This window comes from Trematosphaeria pertusa (genome assembly GCF_010094035.1).
Source record: "Trematosphaeria pertusa strain CBS 122368 unplaced genomic scaffold BU26scaffold_8, whole genome shotgun sequence".
Taxonomy (NCBI): Eukaryota; Fungi; Ascomycota; class Dothideomycetes; order Pleosporales; family Trematosphaeriaceae; genus Trematosphaeria; species Trematosphaeria pertusa.
In genome coordinates, this window is record NW_022987219.1 from 1,309,927 (window position 1) to 1,328,643 (window position 18,717).

General features: G+C 53.2%; 7 protein-coding genes across 7 annotated transcripts; 3 read left to right on the plus strand and 4 right to left on the minus strand.

Annotated features, from left to right (window-relative positions):
• Positions 1-84: 84 nt before the first annotated feature.
• Positions 85-4,535, plus strand: BU26DRAFT_519998 (uncharacterized protein). The gene is made up of 6 exons (XM_033829199.1): positions 85-474; positions 521-1,298; positions 1,348-1,367; positions 1,531-2,797; positions 2,852-3,023; positions 3,072-4,535. Exons 1-6 carry the CDS (start codon positions 189-191, stop codon positions 4,422-4,424), a joined length of 3,876 nt encoding a protein of 1,291 aa, XP_033683285.1. The 5' UTR covers positions 85-188; the 3' UTR covers positions 4,425-4,535.
• Positions 4,536-5,574: 1,039 nt separating this feature from the next.
• Positions 5,575-6,125, minus strand: BU26DRAFT_330719 (uncharacterized protein). Its single transcript, XM_033822181.1, has one exon. The coding sequence runs from the start codon at positions 6,045-6,047 to the stop codon at positions 5,724-5,726; it is 324 nt and encodes a 107-aa protein (XP_033683286.1). The 5' UTR covers positions 6,048-6,125; the 3' UTR covers positions 5,575-5,723.
• Positions 6,126-9,693: 3,568 nt separating this feature from the next.
• On the minus strand, positions 9,694-11,632 carry BU26DRAFT_427876 (uncharacterized protein; the record flags this gene model as incomplete). Its single annotated transcript, XM_033823759.1, has 3 exons — positions 9,694-9,877; positions 9,937-10,162; positions 10,213-11,632. The coding sequence occupies 3 exons, from the start codon at positions 11,630-11,632 to the stop codon at positions 9,694-9,696; spliced, it is 1,830 nt and encodes a 609-aa protein (XP_033683287.1).
• A 1,002-nt stretch (positions 11,633-12,634) lies between these two features.
• Positions 12,635-13,974, plus strand: BU26DRAFT_596208 (aldolase; the record flags this gene model as incomplete). The annotated part of the gene is made up of 4 exons (XM_033834966.1): positions 12,635-12,683; positions 12,788-13,294; positions 13,346-13,499; positions 13,545-13,974. 4 exons carry the CDS (start codon positions 12,635-12,637, stop codon positions 13,942-13,944), a joined length of 1,110 nt encoding a protein of 369 aa, XP_033683288.1. The 3' UTR covers positions 13,945-13,974.
• Positions 13,975-14,004: 30 nt separating this feature from the next.
• On the minus strand, positions 14,005-15,007 carry BU26DRAFT_565688 (uncharacterized protein; the record flags this gene model as incomplete). The annotated part of the gene is made up of 2 exons (XM_033833422.1): positions 14,005-14,838; positions 14,891-15,007. 2 exons carry the CDS (start codon positions 15,005-15,007, stop codon positions 14,005-14,007), a joined length of 951 nt encoding a protein of 316 aa, XP_033683289.1.
• An 897-nt stretch (positions 15,008-15,904) lies between these two features.
• On the plus strand, positions 15,905-17,013 carry BU26DRAFT_565689 (NAD(P)-binding protein; the record flags this gene model as incomplete). Its single annotated transcript, XM_033833423.1, has 3 exons — positions 15,905-16,316; positions 16,365-16,697; positions 16,751-17,013. The coding sequence occupies 3 exons, from the start codon at positions 15,905-15,907 to the stop codon at positions 17,011-17,013; spliced, it is 1,008 nt and encodes a 335-aa protein (XP_033683290.1).
• Positions 17,014-17,275: 262 nt separating this feature from the next.
• BU26DRAFT_541014 (carbohydrate esterase family 1 protein) lies at positions 17,276-18,312 on the minus strand (the record flags this gene model as incomplete). Its single annotated transcript, XM_033831577.1, has 2 exons — positions 17,276-18,095; positions 18,148-18,312. 2 exons carry the CDS (start codon positions 18,310-18,312, stop codon positions 17,364-17,366), a joined length of 897 nt encoding a protein of 298 aa, XP_033683291.1. The 3' UTR covers positions 17,276-17,363.
• Between the last annotated feature and the right edge of the window lie 405 nt (positions 18,313-18,717).

Sequence of the window (18,717 nt, forward strand, 5' to 3'; positions counted from 1 at the left end):
AGCTGAGGGCTGAGCTGAGGTGTTTCAAGTGGGGCAATGCCAAGCCTTCCTTCTGCCTGATGCACCGCACCCTTCGCCTTTCCACGAGCAGAGATTCAGCAGAATCATGGATTGAATCACTTCTAGAAAGAATTATCTCCTAAGATACCTCTCCTCTTCAGCGCTCCTGTCGGTTCGCTCGCTGAGCCATGCCGTCGAACCCAGGGCGCACGATCGCGGCCGAGTGCTTCCAGGTCGCCAGTGCCTTCGACCAGCTGCTCTCAAGGCTTGCGGATCCTCCTAGCGACTCTTTTGAGCTCTCCTTGTTAACGGTCCGGGACGAAAAAGGCCGCTTCCATGTTTGGGCCGGGAACATTGGGGCGCTGCAGAGTCCTGCTTCCGTCGCATCTCTCGACTCACGGCTCCGCGATGCCCCCCAAATACGTGACCAGATCCTCCGGATCTTAGCACGGCTGATTCAATCCATCCAAAAAAGTACCGATCTGGTCCTGCCGAGGAGATTTAGACTAACCGTATCTAGCGGCATCCATTGCTTCTGGCGAGTCGCCAAACAGAGTCGACGTCTTGGACATTGATGAGCTACAAATATCCGACAGTGACGAAGACGATCTATCTCCCGTGTCTGATGACGACATGTCGTTGCTGCCGACAGCCCCACAGATATCGGAGATCGCACAGCTTCGAAAAGCAATCAACGACACTATAACCAACCTTTTCAAGCTATCCATGGCGATCAGAAAACCCACTCCCCGTGGGAGGTACGCCGCTTCCAAAAGCCTGCGGCCTTTCGATGCTTTGTATGACGTCGCTCATGTGCAGCACAAGTTTCCACTCATATCCGACCAACCATGGTTGGTTGAACGACTGGGGAAAGCTATCACGCGTCGTCGAGAATACTTCCGATATCGCAGAGAACATAGAGCAAAACTTGAGCGCCAGGTATCTCGGGCAGAAGAAGAAACGCAAGAAGAAGCAAGATCAACCGGACATTCCGTCAGGCAGGAACTCACAACAACGCGCAGCCAGGCCGAGCAGCATGGCGAGGGAGCGCCAACAGTCGCACACACAAAGGCCACCACATTTCTTGCTAGCCCGCTCTCGGAAAAACTGCTACGAGAGCAGGAGGAAGCCGCGTCTCTAACTTCCTACGCGACTTCAGTTGAGGAGAACTCGCCACATGCCCTAGGAGTGCCGGAACCACCACAATCCACCAGAGGCGTGCCTTTCGAATATGGTGCTCCGTTCGAATGCCCGTACTGCTTTACCATTCAAATGGTGAGGGGTATGCGCGAGTGGAAGTACGTATCTCACCATTTCTGTACTTCGAGCGGTACTAACTGGGATTAGGAGGCACGTGTTTCGAGACCGTACGTAACCCCCGAGGTACAAACTTCCTGCCCTGTCGGTTGTAGTGTGTTAGCTTGATTGAAGTGCATCTGGATGCCATTTCATGATACCACAGATTGTAAACTGAGACATGAACCCTAACTTTTACTTCAAGGACTGTGCTAACATTTTACCGTGACATAGTTCAGCCGTACATGTGCACATTCAAAGACTGCGGCTCACAGTTATTCGCCGAGCGACACGCATGGTTCCAGCATGAGCTGTTTGCGCATAGGAAAGAGTGGCGCTGTAATTTATGTCGACACAAACCGTTTGACACGGCGAGAGGCTTAGAGGAACATTTCCGAAACCGACATGCGGGAAGTTTCGCCGAAGCACAGCTTTTCGGCGTGGTCCAGCTATGTGAGACTACTCATGATCGATTCCCAGCGTCTGCATGCCCTTTCTGTGATGACTGGAAGCTGCATTCACTCCCGGGAGTTCCGACAGATACCACAGTTTACGCCACTGTTGCTCAGTTCCGACGGCACTTGGGAAAGCATTTAGAGCAACTGGCGCTTTTTGCCTTGCCGAAAGCTTCAAACGATAACGCCAGCGACGACGACGCCGATTCCAACGACGCTATTGCCGATAAGGACGCTACTACTTTATCCAGCCTCCCAGACTGGATAGAAACTGATCAAGCGCATGCTGCTGCTCCAACGCTCCAGCCGCAGCCCGAGTCCACACATAGCTCTACCGAGAGTATTGGGGCCATGTCTGACAAAGAGAGACAATTCGAATTTGTCAAGCAGTTCAAGGCCAATTCCCAAGCCGAAAAGCAGAAAGATCAGCCCGATAAGGCTACGAACGAGGCTCGCGCCAAAGCCTTTGACGAGGCTATGCTGGCGTGGATTCCTACTTCTTCAATGGATGCACGGAAACCATTCGGCGAGCCGGAATTCAAGGGCATATCAACTGTCCTGCGTCAGTTCGGTAGAGACTCCTGGAGCCATAATCCAAAAATCTACGCGCTTCTCCACATCATCAATGAAGTGCGAGCCATGGAGGATTTCTTATCCCAAGGATATAGCGATGCGTGGTTGCCATTCAGCCATAGAAACTTAGAAACGCTACGCCCTCGAGCCATGAAAGACTTTCTTGATGCGCAGCATCTGGTGCTGAACCCGAATTCCTGTTCTGAGGAGCTCGGGGAACACTGCTCATTTTCCAGTCCGGACGTTGTCCCCTTTCAAGAGATTGCTCTGCTTGGTGTCGGCGGCTTTGCTGAAGTCGACAAAGTTTTTAGTTCTATTAGCCTGAAGCAATACGCCAGAAAGCGAATGAGGAGGGGATTGGGGGGCATGATGGAGAGGGTGCACCTGGAGGTCTTTGAGCGAGAGCTTTCAACATTGAGGAAATTATCTCATAGACACATTGTCAAGGCCATAAGCTCCTACACCGATTCAAGGTCAGTCCGAACAGTATGCCCTATGCTCATAGTAGTCTGATGATGAGTTCTCAGCTATGTTGCAATAATTATGTCGCCTGTTACGGACTGTACCTTGGCGGATTTTCTGCTCAGCAACCACTCACCAGGTGATCGAGCCTTCCTTCAGACCTTGTTCGGCTGCCTCACATCTACGGTGGCGTATCTACACGAAAGTCACATTCGTCACAACGGCATCAAACCTTCGGTGAGTATGCGTACCGCCGCAGAATTCGTATATTGACGAAGGCCGTAGAATATACTTATCAAGTCGCGTCAAGTTTTCCTGACAGACTTTGGCGAATCTTACGATTGGTCGAATATGGGCGATGACACCACCCATGTACCCATCGCTAGGACACTGCGCTATTGCGCGCCTGAGGTCGCGGAAAGTCAAGCAATTGATTCTTCAGCCGACATCTGGTCGCTTGGATGCGTTTTCCTGGAGGTTTGGACTGCGTTGATAGGGAAAAGCGTATACGACCTGCATGCACACTTGGACTCCTCCGGCTCTGGCTCCAGAGACTACCATAGCAACTACGAAGCCATCTTTCCCTGGTGCGACCTGTTAATGTCGAGCAGCGACAGTTCACGCTGGCGTGAGCTACATTCGTGGATAATGTCCATGCTCGAGCATAAGCCGGGGGATCGCTGGACAGCGCGCGCTTTGTTGGACCGTATCCAGGAAACCAGCACAGATCCACAGACCGATGTGGAATTTATGGGGCACTGCTGCATAGAGGCAGCAGAATACTCAGGCGAAGAGTCGTCAGACTTTAAGCATGATGTCACTAAGGCGAGTTCTTCGCCCTACCAGAGACCGTCCATGGATCCGCCAAGAGCCAGCCAGAAGATGCCAGAGCATCTAGCGAGCCTATCGACTCGACCCGATACTCAAGTGCAAGAGCGGGGAGGTGCGGAAGCTGGGAATTCTAGAGCCTGTGAATCTTTGCGCTGCAAACACCTGGACCTGCGGATATGGTACTGCTCCCACTGCGCGATGTACTTATGCGATGACTGCTGGGGACAGCTACCGATACACGAACCGGGGCGCGTTGACCTAAACGGCGAACCACACCAAAAGGTAGACCCGGACGGTCTTGTGGATAGGTCGGGAAATACATCAGGAGAGGCGGATGCAGAACTACCCGAATCCAGCACCGGTGTTGCCCATCGCTCGGATGCAGCAAGTGCCTCTCCCGAGAAGCTCCTCAGTAGCGGAGCAACTGCAGACGTCCCGGATACCTCTGACATACCCAGGCGGGGAAGAATGGTGTACAGTTTTGGGGCGGATTCCGCGGATGAGCTCACAGTCAGTGCTGGCGATGAGGTTCTGGTACTGGGTGATGTCGCTCGTGGCGACTGGTGGAAGAAGGTTCGAAGCTCGAGCGGGGCTGAAGGCCTAGTGCCGGCCGCCTACGTTGCGATGAGAAAGAGGGGTATTATCCTGCACGATTATGTTGGGAGGAGTTCCGGCGAGGTCACGGTCTCTCGCGGCGACGAGGTTCTGATCCTCAACGATACGGCTAGTGATCAGTGGTGGAAGGTCAGAGTTGTGAAGGATGGTACTGAGGGCATGGTGCCGGCTGGCTACGTTGAAGTCGAGTGATGAAGTAGCTTGGACTTTGGAATTGACTGAGTGCTTTTCGATAAAAAAGGGTGGATGAGTGGGTGTGTTGCTAGAGATTGACTTTCCATTCATCTGGCAGCATCAAAGAAATCCTATGCGTATGTAAACGGCATCCGTCTTGTTAGGCACTCTCCCATCCTTGTACCAATCCCATTCCGCATGCCGAGTCCTACTTTTGCGCGCGATCAGTCCGCCCAAGGCTATGATACCGGCCGCCCTAGAGATCTTGGAGGATCTGCGTTCTTTTCTCTCGACATACACCTCTTTCATACCTATCGAGAACAGAGAATAGACTCCGTGGGCTGATAGTGGTTCTTCAATGGCGAATGGCGTCCGTGTTGAGCGATAAATTCCGTTGTAGTTTTCGAATGATTGCTTGAGTAACGAGAGCCCACATAATTGCCTATATAGAGTAATGTTGAAGAGGGTCGCCGACACCAACAGGGGAGCGATTGCGAAAAAACCAGGTGGCTATATAGAGCACTGAGCCAAAGAGCGGATTGTACAGATCATGTGATGACATGCTCGGTGCCTCAAAATACGCCGCCTTCTTGCGCCCCTCGTACTAAGCGGAGTGAGACGCTTTCCCTCCCGTTTCTCAGAAGAGATGTTACGGAATAGGAGAGGCTACAAGCTGGAGGTATGCAAGAAATCGAAGTCGCTGAAAGATTGAGATATAGATTGGACACACAATCTTTGAGAGCCTTCAGCTCCGCCGCGCTCCCATTTCGAAGTGGAAAAGATGCAGTATCATTCTCCAGTGAGCGCCCAGAGTAGGAATTTTCGTGCACTGCGGTCCTCATCATTGGCGTTGATATACCACATTGCCTGTCCAACCAGGTGCGCTTTGCACAAACGCAGGTTGGAACGGTGTCTCATATCTTTTCTCCAGTTAACGCTATCCACATACATCCACGATAGAGCGTGACTCACATATAGCACAGATACAGTCCGTCCGCCATTTTGGCGAAAGAGAAGGTTTGGCACATAGCTCCGTACCCTAGCGGCAATGTCAGGGAATTATATGGTACAATCGGGTAGTTATCGAGATTAGATGTACCTATTTGGCGATTAAGGCACGAAGGGACTAGTGGAGTCCGGCGAGGGATAGCAGGTGACTTACAGGTGCACATGTTGAAGCAATTGTTGAAGAACTCATCAGGTTCTGTGCCAGGATCGCTCCTGATATTCACCGATTGCTCGTAGATGGTGTAGTTCGTGCCGTCTACGGGTCCATATACTTTGTTCAGGCTAGCGGTCTACATCGCGCGTATTAGGTCAGCCCAGGTCCCCAGATCTCGTGAACAGATGCCGGAAAATGTAACTTACAGCAAGACACCCGCACGCGCTGGTGACACGTGTCGGATTACTCGCGCACTGTGCGGTCGCCCACGTGGGGATCGTGACTGCGGCATCAGTGGTGTATGTTGAGCAGAAGGGAACGGCAGTGCTGATGCGATTGCGCATAGCGCGAAGACAGTTGTCGGCTGCGCAGTCACGTTTCTCGAGCGCAAGGCTGAGCTCTGGCGCCGGGGTGGGTGCTGGTGTGGCAAGGGCTGATGAGATGAGGAAGGAGAAGAATGAGACGGCGAAGAGATGCATCTTGAAATTTGGAGGGGACGTTCCAAAGTAAGACAGACGAGGAAATCGCTGTGTATCTGGCGATGCAGAAACCTAGACGAAGATGAGAGAGGGCATTTAAAAGGCTTGACAGGTTGCGAAACCGACAGACGCTCTGCATACACGAGGTCTTCATGTATCGACCGCAATATATTCAGTCAGCACTGAGACGCCTTAATGAATCCTTCGTCCACTATGTTCCTGCTGCCCATTCAAAAGTCCATGTGCTGAGGCAAATACGAAGCAGACGCCGAGCTTCTGCATGGCGTATGTAAGCTACAGGCGGAAATGGAGATGTTCAAGCTGTGGTTCGCGGGTTCTCAACCAATTTCGTGCGATAAGCAGAGAGCCAAGACGGGAAATCTGCATTTAAGCGAGAAATCCACGTGCGGACGGAAAGACCTTCACGGAAGTTACGCGAGCTTCCCCTTGCACGGAATCAGAGGAGAAATCGGATCTAAAATCGCGCGGGGACGAGGGGTATCAGAAAATCCAAGTGTAGTGGAGAGAGAAGAAACTAGCTTAAAATTCGTAGATCTTATCTAGATAGTCGTGAGGGGTCACTGAAGAATCGCATGCCAGCAGTATATTAGCTGTCACCAGCATTTCCCAAACCAGTTTAGCTTGGCCGTGCAGGGGTCGGACCTGCGGGCAGTCCTTAATACCAAACAAGAGCGGAGCCCTTGTGTGGATTGGCAGGCTGTTATGAAGGCTTCGGGATCTGGATTTCAAACGGAAAGGTTCTTGAAGTTGCCCAAAAAGGGTGTTATCACGTGACCAAGGTGTTTACGAAGATGATCAGTCCGCTAACGATGCGTAGCCTAGCTGGCTTATCTAACTTCGCGTCCATTTCAGCGAATCTCTAGAATATGCTGGATGAGCTCTGGCTATAATTAGGGCTCGTGTAAAAAAGGTACGTCACAGAAGGCCGTGACAGGTTCTATACAATGATAATTAATGTGCCATCTAAGGTAGAAACGATTACTGTGATGGAATTCGAATCTAGAAAACGGCACCACTGGTCTCTTCATGTAAGAGGGCGGTAGAAAAGGAGTCCAGTAATACATGCGAGATTCATAAGGAAGCACGGTCCGAAGTGCATCCACATCGGCGCCGAACTTTATGACCGCTTCTAGTCTCAGCTGAACCGATCCGTTTTATCTGCAACAACCCGGATCCGAATCACAGCCACAGCCACAAGACGCGTTTGAAATCCGCCGTATATTGAGGCGCTGCATGCCGGTGCGACGTCATGGATCAATCGGCAACCCAGTATCAAGGTCAATCGCGCCGCTTCCATTGGCGTACCTCGACGCGCAGGTACTTTCGTACAAAGGAGCTACCATGGATCCCATCCATACAACCCTGCCTCCCCACTTATCTGCGCATCGCTGACGCCGCAACTGCACGACGACATCATCCCCGCTCACTCATCCACTTACCAGCCGCCACGGTCGTGCCGCCACAGCACCCCTCGTGATCCCGATCTCACATCTGAAAGGCCCTTGTAATCTCCCACCGCTAACCTGGCATTATCCTTCACCGCCAAGTGCTGCGGAAAGCTTGTTTGAGCTTGTGCCTTGCTTTTGTGCGGCATTTTTGCGCGCCAAGAAAGCTTGTCGTGGCTTAGCGCTGAGCAGTCATCCCTGTCAGCATGCAGAACCGGAACCGCTGGAACCGGCTGGACGCGTCGTGTAATGATTCTGGCCTTCAACTGTCCAATAGCCGTCGAGTTCGCGTGGTGCAGGGGGAGCTGAAGTGGCTCAGCTGCGCCCCTTTAATTGAACTATGCGTTGGAGTGGCATTGAAGCTGCGGAAAGGCCATGCTGTGTGGGGTACGAGGCGGTGCTGGCAGGTGTCGAAATGAAGAGGTGCAGCTTGGACGCAGGGGGAGCCTGCATTGGCCGGATGACGGGAGCTTACCACGGGCATGACAGTGCATGCTTGGGTGGACAATCAGACCAGGGACCATTCAGCGCCCGGTGTGCAAAGGGCGTATAAAAGGGCCGGTGTCCGCCCTGCCCGGTTTCCAAGTTCCCAACCCACTTCGCCAACCTCCACCACAGACAGTCACCTCGAGACATCCACCTCACTTCAAGCATCACCTCGATCTCGTCGGTATGCTCTCATCCCCACTTCAATGGGTGAAATATTCTAATTATGGGTGTAGAACAGACCTTCAGAATGCCTGGCAGCACTACCTCTTCGATCACCTCTATCGTCAAGCCGAAACCCCTCACGCCCCACTGCGGCGAGTCGTGCGATTGCTGCGGCTGCGACGAGTCCTGCTGGTGCGTCGTCATGTGAGCACATACCACGACAACGATCGAACGAACACAACAGGCGGCGAGCATATCTCAGCGAAGGCTTAGCGGGAACTGGGAGTTTGGGACGTGGTTCCAACTTGAATACCTATCAATAGCATGATCATTTAACTTGCGCTGTTGGTTCCTGACTGTATCATCGTAATCAGCCCGTCTCCTCTTCTGCGCTGTGTGCATCCTTAAACTCCATCAGTATGCGTGAATGTTATGCCCCTCCATCCGTCCTATGATCTTAGTCACTCTACACCAAACCCACCACAACGTCACCCTTATTCGCCCTCGCATTCCTGTATGCAATCCACACAGTCCGCTCGCCCACTCAATCGTCCAACCCAGACCTCGCCACACGCTCCCACGGCGACCCGCTGCTCGGCGCCCGCATGCATCCGAGTTGCACGAACTCTCACTTCGCTCGCCATCCGGTGAGTTTCAAATTCCCCAAGTGGCAAAGTGAGGACCTTTGCGAGAGTTAAATAGTCCTCGCAGCCCAGTTCATAAAGGTCATTTGTCGTGAATGCCTTTCACACGGTAATAGATTGCGGCTCCGTGCTCGAGCGCTATTGGGTACCGCTCGCCAGGCGCAGCTTGTGCCTACCATAGGGTGGCCAGAAGTGTTACAGTCACGTGCGCGCTCCTCACCAAAGCTGACCAACCGCGAAGGACTTCAGTCTCACGGGACTGAAAACCCTCTGACCACCCTATGGTAGATCCGGAGCTCTTCAAACAATGGGTGGCGACAGCGGGGACCGGTATTGCGCGAGGGCCGGCGTCGAACCACTCGAGAACGGAGTCTATGTGAAACGTGTGCTTGCACTTGGTGGTTTGCACAGCCCCTTCAATGGTTGGGTTCTAGTGGAGGACGTAGTTTGGGTAATAAGGCTCATCAGGCGGGGATTCGGCGTTGATCAGTTGCTTGACGCAGTAGATGCATTAGGATAGGAGGGTAAGGGCCCGTTGTTGCTGCTTGGTAGGAAGCGCAACTAAGTTCAAGTCGTCTGTGGGGTGGTCCATGTCGGGGCGTTGTAGCAGCTTAGTGTGTGGCGGTTAGGGCCATTGTAAGGGAGTAAGTGTTCGAGAGCTGGTAAATGCAAGCGGGTTGGGGATCCAAACGAGGCTTGATATTGTCAGTACGTAACTGAGAACTTGTGATATCTAGGCAGCTTTTGACGGTCGCTAATTTAGAGCATGCACACTTAACCGGCTCGTAATAGCCGAAGAGGTGTGCAAACCGTGGCTCCCGCAGCCAACGATTTGGATGTTGCTCGGCACTGCAACTGGTAACGGCTGCAAACCACGATAGTCGCTCAGACCGACCCAGTCCTCATCGTGTTAACACCCTCCAGATGATACAGCGGCTCGAGTTTCGCCTTCCTCTGGAAAAGAACATATCGCTTGATGAACCATGGTAGCCAGGTCCGAACCTGATATGCGATGTGTCGGCGCGTTGGGACACCGAAGATGAAATCCAGTTCCTCCAGTGTGCGCTGCCTGCAAGATACTCGGTTAGAGCTATTGTCACGACGAGCCGTGAGGGTAATTTGGCTTACATCGTCTCGGGCACTAGGAAGAAAATCATGAAGAAAGCTACGACATTGAGCCCGGCATAGAATGCGAACGCACCGGTCGGTGTGATCTTCGCTAGAAGCGACGGAAAGCTAAGGGTGAGAGCAGATCCGACGGCGTTATTGACGCAAATCGTGAACGCAGCGCCAATCTCTCGATGCGAGAGGGGGAAAGCCTCGCTGAAGTAGATGGATGGAAGCGGTCCCATGCCTGCATTCTATTAGTGTCGGACACCGAATACGTGGAGAGATGGTACTTACCCGGCCCATACAGCGCAGTGAATAGGAAAATGAAGAACGCGATAAGTGGTACGCGCGCTCCCACATTCTCATTGATCAAGAAGCAGAAACCCGCCGCCAATAACGACCATGCCATGTTCGGGAAGGTGACTAGTAGTAAATTCCGTCGACCGAACGTATCCATTGTGTATACCGCTGGGATAGCAAATACAAACATGATGAGTCCGTAGCCCATAGAGACGAGCAAGCACTCCTTGGGACTGTATCCCGCTTCGGCAAAGATGGTTGACGAGTAGAAAGCCATGATGTTGATACCCGAGAACTGCTGCGAGATGACGATGACGGCAGACGCAATGGTGGCACGGCGGAGCCGAGGGACCATAAAAAGATCGCGGATGCGGCGACCTAGAGATATTCCCGCAAATGCGTTGTGTTCCTCGGCGATTTGACAGTGCGCGTAGTAGAGCTCCCGTGCGGCAATAACGTCGCTGGTACGAAGACGACAGAGAGCCGTGTACGCTTCCTTGTACCTATGCTTTTTCAAAAGCCATCTGGGTGATTCCGGACAAAACCAGATGAGGATAACGATCGGGATGGCCGGTGCGAAGGCGGCGGCGAGCTGGAAACGCCACGCGAGACGTCCAACCTGGAAGAAGATTAGATTGGAACACTGGCCGGCGAAGATGCCAAAGGCCACCCAAAGCTGGAAGCTTGTGACCATTCCACCGCGGATAGAAGCAGGCGAGACTTCAGCTGAGTAGACAGGGATAGTCGAGATCTTGATACCCATGCCCAAGCCCATAAACAGACGACAGAGTAGCAGGCCCCACCAGTTCTGCGTGAAGGCCTGTGCAAGGACGGGGAAGATACAAAAGAGGCCTGTGACGAAGATGGCACCACGTCTTCCTAGATAGTTGTTGACGGGATCAGCAGCCCAGGCACTGGCGAGACCGAAAAGGGTGGGCCCGCTATTTATCACGCCGACCAGCCAGGTATCGTCTGCGATGCCAAACTCCTGAGGGAAAGACAAGTTCGCTCCGTTGGCGCCGGTGTTATCCCAGCCTTGAATAGCAGAGCCAAGGGAGCAGAGAGCGATGGCGAAGTACAGATCCTTTGGTAGATGCCATCTGTGAGTGACCTCCCGCCGAATGTGGTACTTGTCTTCCTCAGCCAGCTCAGGTACCTCCTCGAATGTCGACGGATTCTGTGCGGCTAAGGCGCCCTTCCAAAAGACGTCCCTTTTCTCCTGGAAGCCCCACGACTCGCAGAAAGCATCGACCTTGTCCCGAAGTCTTTCTTTCGATATTCCGGCGAGCGGATTGATGATCCTCGCATTGACATTACGCGCGTAGTCGACGATGGTGTCAACGTTCTTGGTAGTGACAATCTCGTCTTTCTTCGCGTCAACCGAATGAGCTGAGTGAATAGATTCTGTGGCCATGGTGTGAGAGCCTCGATGGAGGAAGTGATCGTCGCTAGTGTAGAACAAAATCCGAAGCTGTAGGCGCGGCCAACGGATCTTATATACCTCGGCGGGACCCATGAAGAAGCGTCTGAATTACCGGGGAGCGTCTCGGTACTCCGGTATATCGTCTTGCCTATGCTCGCCCGGGCCGCGCTTATTGCCACGAGCATTGCTACTTAGGATGAGCAGTGTTTGGCTATGATGACTTGGTGGGCCGATGTAACGTGACTGAGAGGGTGTTCCGCATCCCGAATCGGTGTAGCAGGTGCGTTAGAATCTGGGGAACCCCGTGGGGCCCTGTAAGATTCCTTGTTTCGCCATATGGCTCTGTGTGCGACCACTGGTGCCAAGAGCCGACTTACTCGGTGGGTTGGGGAACGAAGATCGGCACTGAGTAAGACCAGATGCAGGTATCGGGAACCGAGCTCCCAAGAACCCCTCCCTCTCCAGCACATTCGGCTCCGAGGACGAATTCTCCATCGACGAAAGGTCAATGCAAGAAATCGGAGACCTTTATCGAGACTGCTATCATCTGTGCCATTAGAAGAAGTCCACGTCACTTTCGTGGTCGGAAACTACTCTGGACGGGGAGTCTCGGAAAATTCGCCGAGTTTGGTCATCGAACCCCACATTGCCCTGTGTGCGCACATCGCCCACCATCGCCACGCTGCCGTGCCCTGCGTGTAGCACTTCATGCTACGGCGATCGTTATTGGATGACTGGGTGTCCTGTCGCTGCACCTCCGCCTACGACAAGACGCGTCGGAGTCTCAAGCCAACCCAACGACGTGGGACTGAGGACGAAACCCACATAAGACTCCGCAGTGTCCTGTGTGTGCAGCGAGCCATGCGAGCCATGTGATCGTGGGTGAAGCAGCCAATGCTGCTATATAAACTGGGAGGGTGAAGGCAGACCCCAAGAGCAAGAGCTTCGAAAATCGAGATTCCAGACTTTCAAGCTATTACAAACACCGCCAAAATGGGAAGCGCCGAGACGCAATCATGGCTGCAGAAGCTCGACGAGCAATGTGAGGCATACTTTTCATATCCGGGACCGGAGGTAGATTGAAAAAGCCAACCCGCCTGAATAGCTTCAAGAGGTCGATGGAGCGGATTTGCTGATGCTGCACAGTGAACGTTGACGTTGACTGGATGGACCCGGCCTTCTCCAAGAGAATGGCGAGCGAATTCGGCGTCAAGCCCTACGATATGACGAGCAACAACCTCTGGGTCAACATCCAAATGTCGCACCCCGACAACAAGGAGTTGTTCGAGAACTCGGTCAAGGAGCTCAAGAATGAAGGCTGGCTCGCCATCTACAATCGCATTGCCGTGGGCCTATGCAAGGCAAACATCGACAACATCAAGAACCGTGTCGCGCTCCAAGTCAACCCCCATAAGGCGTACGACACACAGGCGGTGTTGGACCATGCGCGTGCTTATGCTCGCGAGTTCGAGAGAGCCGGCATTCCGAAAACGAAATACTTTATCAAGATTCCTTCCACTGGTCCGGCGTTGAATGCGGCCCCGCAACTAGAGGCTGAGGGTATTCGCACTCTCGGTACCGCTCTGTTCAGCTTGGCTCAAGCCATCGCGTGCAGCCAGGCTGGTATGCTGTACATCAGCCCATACTACAACGGTATGTAATCGAAGCGAACAACGCTAAAATTGGTGGTTGATGGAATCTCAGAGACCCGCGCACACGACGATCTCAGCCTCTGGCCAGATGTTGAGGACCCAGCGACACAGCACACCAATTCGGCCCGCGTCGTCCAGATCATTGATACGTACAAGCGCCTGTACAGGGAGACTGGAAAGGAGCAGCCGTTTGTGAAGAACGCGAGGTAGGAAGACAACGCTTTGTAGATAACCTGGGCTGACCATTCCAGCTTTATCTCACCAAAGGAAGCCATGGCCGCAGGCGAGATGGGCTGCCACTCTGCCACGATCTCGCACACCTGCATTGAGCAGCTAGCGAAGCTCCCATACGACGGTACGAAGCAGCCAGGAGCCGGCGTGCCCAAGCCTCAGCACGTTTACAAGGACGCTGGTCCGATTCCGGAACGCCTGAAGAAGCTGGCTAATATCGATCCTCTGGCATCGGCAGAGTGGGACGGCAAGCTTGCGAGCACGGATATCGACTACCTCGCAAACAACGGCGCCGAACTGGAGAAGGCGATTAAAAAGGACCCCGTTACTGTTGAGAGGCTGGATATTGCGCTGAAGCTGTTCCAAGGCGGCATTGACGAGAGCCGAGCTAAGATTGAGAAGGCGATGAAGGAGTTGTAGGTTTGCGCTCCGTACAGGCCTTCAGACCTAGAATGGGAAAACCTAGTCGTGGAAGATTATTCAGGTCAGGAAAACGGGAGGATGTGGATCGAAATCTTCTTGCGCGTGTTGTAGATGCATATGATTGAACGGCTCATAGATAGAATTGGTATGCGGCATCGTTGGAGCCATTTCGTTAGACACGGGAAGCTGAAATCCATTCCGTAAATCGTATCGAAAGGTTCCATGCGACGAACTGTTGTCGGGGCCTGACATTGGTGGCATGGACTCGAGGATCGTGGTAGCATCGTTATGGTCGTTGAAGCTAGCGTCATGACTGAGCAAGCTTCCGTAATCTAAGTGCGATTGTCCGCCGGGCGCGCGCTCAAAAGCGCACAGCCTAGAGTTTGCGGCGTCGATGGACGAAGGCGGAATATCAAACAAACCGTGGATTTGATCGCCAGGGGAGATCAGAGGTTCATCGGAACCCGTCTGAATACGCTGATCATCCGGGGGCATTTCCATTACAGTAGGTAGACATGCTCCTGCATCGTCGGCAGTGTTGTACCCTGCCTCTTCATACTCCTGGTCGTCCCCAGAGCCTCCTTCAGGTGGATTGTCGCCAAAACCATTCGGGAAAACTCCGAATGTTTCTTTCTCGACGCCGAGTAGGCTCCGGCACTGCTGCCCTACGGGCCTAGCTTCCCTTGGCGGAAATGTAGCTCCGCTCGCCGATCGCCACTGATTGACCTCAGCTAGCAATTCATCCCGTTCAGCAAGCAACGCTCGGAAATCCTGGGCGGCGGATAAACATAGCTCCCTCTGAGCTTGGTGCCGGGCAATGCTGTGCTCAACAATCATGTGTTTGTTGAGACGTCTCGTACCAGCCAATGAAGGTACCTGTCGGGCTAGTTCCTTGCTACGGTTAGCGAAAGACAAAGTCCTTTTCCTAGGAGCGTGCACTTACGATCAAGCCATCATTGAATGCTTCACGGCGAGATTTTTCGAAGACGCGGTGAGCGGCACGGTCTTCAGGCGTCCATACTCGGATGCGTTTCTTCTTCGCGGCTGCCGAGCTAGTCATCGCTGCAGGCTCTAACAAGCTTTCGACATCCCAGACAGGCATCCGTTCGCGATTCAACACCTGTTGCAGGCTAGGACGATGTCGGAGGCTCAAGTCGGTGTTGATGGAGAGACGTGGGGTTGGGGAAGGAGAGACGCGCTTGCGGAAATAGCAGCCCCGGAAGTCGGAGCGACATGGGCCGATGAGGAGCTATTGATACGTCATCGACTATTCCCCACATTTCGATTTTACCGTAGAATTCCCGAAAATGATAAATCTATCGTATGCGAAGCTATGTAGCCAGACATCAGAACTCAATCCATCCATAGGATGGATCTTTTTGGCTTCGGTCACGTGCTACCGGGTATGCGTGCCGAAATTTACGCACATGGTATGGAAAGTTCAGGATCACTAATCTTCCTCCGCTGCAGATGCCAAGCTCCGCAACGACGCAATCGCAAGCCTCCCAGCTTTGAGGTCCTCCGACTCGTCCGCGACTACGATACGAGCAATGCGATCCCTCTTCACTAATCACTATAGCGGAGCTGAACGATTCTGAAGCACAAGCTTCGTACCGGGCGGGATTTTGTGATCGCCAAGGCACAAAGAGTGAGGACGCGTGGACCTGAGCACCAGCGGACTGCGCTTGGCATGGGCATGCCTGTAGACATGCGAAGAAGAGCTGAAGCTGATGGCTGCGGAGTCGGAGTGATTTTGAGGCTATGGCCATTACGTTAGCCATGGCTGTTCAGAACTGTAACACCATGAGGAAGAACAGGGAAAGAAGTATAAATATGGCCCCAATGTTCGAGGATATGCCAATATCAACAACATATCGGATAGCCTCCATCGAGAAACACTATTTTCGGCAAAACTAGACTCTTCCATCGTACCACGTATCCTTCGACTGTCCTCATCATGTCTTCCAAACTCATCACCGTCTTCGGTGCGACCGGCGCGCAAGGCTCCTCAGTTCTCCAATCCCTGCAAGCCAATACCAACAAGTCCTTTGCCCTTCGTGGCATAACCCGTAACCAGCACTCGGATTCCGCTCAGAAGCTCTCCGCCTCCGGCATTGAAATGGTCCAGGCTGACGGCTGGGATAAAGACTCACTCATCGCGGCCTTCAAGGGCAGCTGGGGTGTCTTCGTCAACACTAATTCGGATGACGCCGTCTTCGAGAATCCGGAGGAGAAGCGCACTGAGGTGGACCTCGGAAAGATCATCGTTGATGCGGCTGTAGAAGCTGGTGTTGAGGTGTTGGTTTACAGTGGTTTCAACAGTGCGAAGGAGATCACGGGCGGCAAAGTCCCAGTCGCCGCTTTCGACGGTATGCTTTTCCGACACCTCCAGAACAGCCTCAGCTAATATCCTGCAGACAAGAATGCCATCTGGAAGTATGCTAGGGCCACCCGGGCTTTCCAATCCGTAGTCGCCGCCAGCCCTGGCTGGTACTTCGAAAACTTCCTCGTTCAGGATCTCGCTCCCATATTCGGTGGCTTTCCCTTCGTCCCATCCGAAGATGGTAACTTCGTCTTCCGCGTCCCGCGATGGGGCGGCAAAGAAGACATTCCTTTCATCTCGATTGCGGACGACTTCGGCGACATCGTGCATGGGATCTTCCTCGGACCTGAGAAATGGAATGGAAAGCTTGTGCAAGGCGTGAGTGACATTCGGTCTTTCGACGAGGCGGTAAAAGCCTTTGAGAAGGGTGAGTCATATCCCTTTATAGCTCCATCCGGGTTTGCGTGCTGATAGCGACAGTAACCGGAAAGAAGGCGCGCTTCGAAGAAGTTCCCAACTGGCAGGATCTCGACATTTACGGCATCCGCGCGCTGGAGACCATCAAGCGCATGTTCGGCTTCACTCAGGAATCCGGTGGACGGTATTATGGGGATGAGACCGAGGCGGAGACTGCGGCGCAGTTGAAGAAGAATGCTGCCGAGGCTTGCGGGAAAGGCGGGGATGAAACTCATTTGGCTACACTAGAGGCATTCTTTGAGAGGGAGTTCGCCGCCGCGTCTTGAGTTGCGATAATTCATCTCAGAATGGCGGACGGTAGAATACTCTCAGTACGTGTATCGAATATTAGTATGGGGAACGTCTAACTATGCATCGATAATGCGTCTAACGCACGTCCGTCTTCGACACTGGATTACCCGCCGAAGGTCCCCAGGCTACAATTAACACCTTCCAGGCTGGCCTGCCGACGCCGACTAACTTTAGGGCTGCATCACAGCCTGAAGGGCCCCAGGCTCCCTTTTACATTCATATTTCAGAGAAAGTTTTGCAATATATAGTGTACCGTGTGGAAGTGCATGAGCTATATGACAGCACCTCAAGGAACGTCTTTCCACCAAAGATCTCAACCTCCATCTTACATCAGGCCAAAGAACTTCATGGTGGCATCACCCTGGAAAGCAGGAATGTGACCACCACCCTGGACCTCAAATCCAATCAACTTCGTGCCATCGCCATAGACAATCCGCTTCCAGTTTGTGATCGGGTCGTTGGTAACGTTCTTCGAGAAGGAGACGCCCAGGACGGTGCTCCACTGGTCAAGCTGAGCCTTCAAGTTGTTGATCGTGACCGCGGTATCCGCCGTGCCATGGACTACCATCATTTTCGGGTACGTGCCGTTGTAGCCGGGGTCGCATCCGTGTGCAAGATCGGCCCACTTCTGCGCCGAATACGTGGAGGCTTTCTGGCCCATTGGGCAGGACAGATCGGAGGACATCGGCGTGGAGATCGGAGACCCAGCCCAGCAAGCAGCTGGCACACCAGAGTACGAGGCCGCACCCTTGAACAGATCAGGGTATGTCGCGGCCAGAACGTTGGACTCCATAGCTCCGGAGGAGCCCCCGACAACGAAGACCTTCGACTCGTCGCCACTGTACGTCTTCAGCGCCCATCTGACCATTGCTGCCAGGCCCTGCGAGTCGCCGCCGCCATCGTGCGTCAGAGACTTTTGCGTGTGGCAGTCCCAGCAGTTCATGCCTTGTTGGGAGTTGGAGGTCGGGTACATAACGACGAAGCCGAGTTTGTCGGCGTAGGAGTTGAGCGGGGTCATCTGTTGGTACATCTGACCGGTGCCGCCGCAGGGATGGAGCTGACAGTGGATTAGAAACGTGAATTATATTAGAGCAGTAGTTTCAGCTTACTCCGAGGATAACAGCTGGCGTAGCAGCTAGCTTGTCGGGAGTATAGACGAGCACTCCTGGCAGCTTGGAGGGATTGTCACCCCAGTTGGTGACGGTCTGCGTCTTGCCGGCGGAAGCCACGGCGGAAAGCGCTGCGAGGGCGCTCAGGAAGGTTCCGGAGTACATGATTGTTCACGTCTTGTGGCAATCTCAAAGGTAGGAAGGTCTCGTCGCCGACAATGTTGCCGCATCGAATACTAAGGCGCAGATTTATAGACGGAGGTTCTTGACTTTAGGCATTGCAGTTGATGCTCCAGATTGATGTTAAAGTGAACTCCATTCCAAGTTTGAAGTCTTGTGTAGCTTGCATACACATTAAAAAGGAGGAGCGCGAAGCATATTACACAAGTTCCCAGGAGCAAGCAGATACGCGTTATACGGTGTGCTCTGATTGGCCAGGTATGTTGATACAGCCTATAGGCCACCCGCGCAACTATTCGACGTTCCTTTCGCGTGAGCTTTTGTGTGGCTGCCCTTTCATCGGCATGGAATTCGGTAGATCCGCATATTATGGCCTCCGCAGACTTTGGA

Coding starts and splice junctions, on each gene's coding strand:
- BU26DRAFT_330719 (XM_033822181.1), bottom strand. CDS start 6,047: ATGCATCTCTTCGCCGTCTCATTCTTCTCCTTCCTCATCTCATCAGCC.
- BU26DRAFT_519998 (XM_033829199.1), top strand. CDS start 189: ATGCCGTCGAACCCAGGGCGCACGATCGCGGCCGAGTGCTTCCAGGTC. Junction 1,368..1,530: donor GAGGCACGTGTTTCGAGACC/GTACGTAACCCC, acceptor ACCGTGACATAG/TTCAGCCGTACATGTGCACA. Junction 3,024..3,071: donor ACAACGGCATCAAACCTTCG/GTGAGTATGCGT, acceptor CGAAGGCCGTAG/AATATACTTATCAAGTCGCG.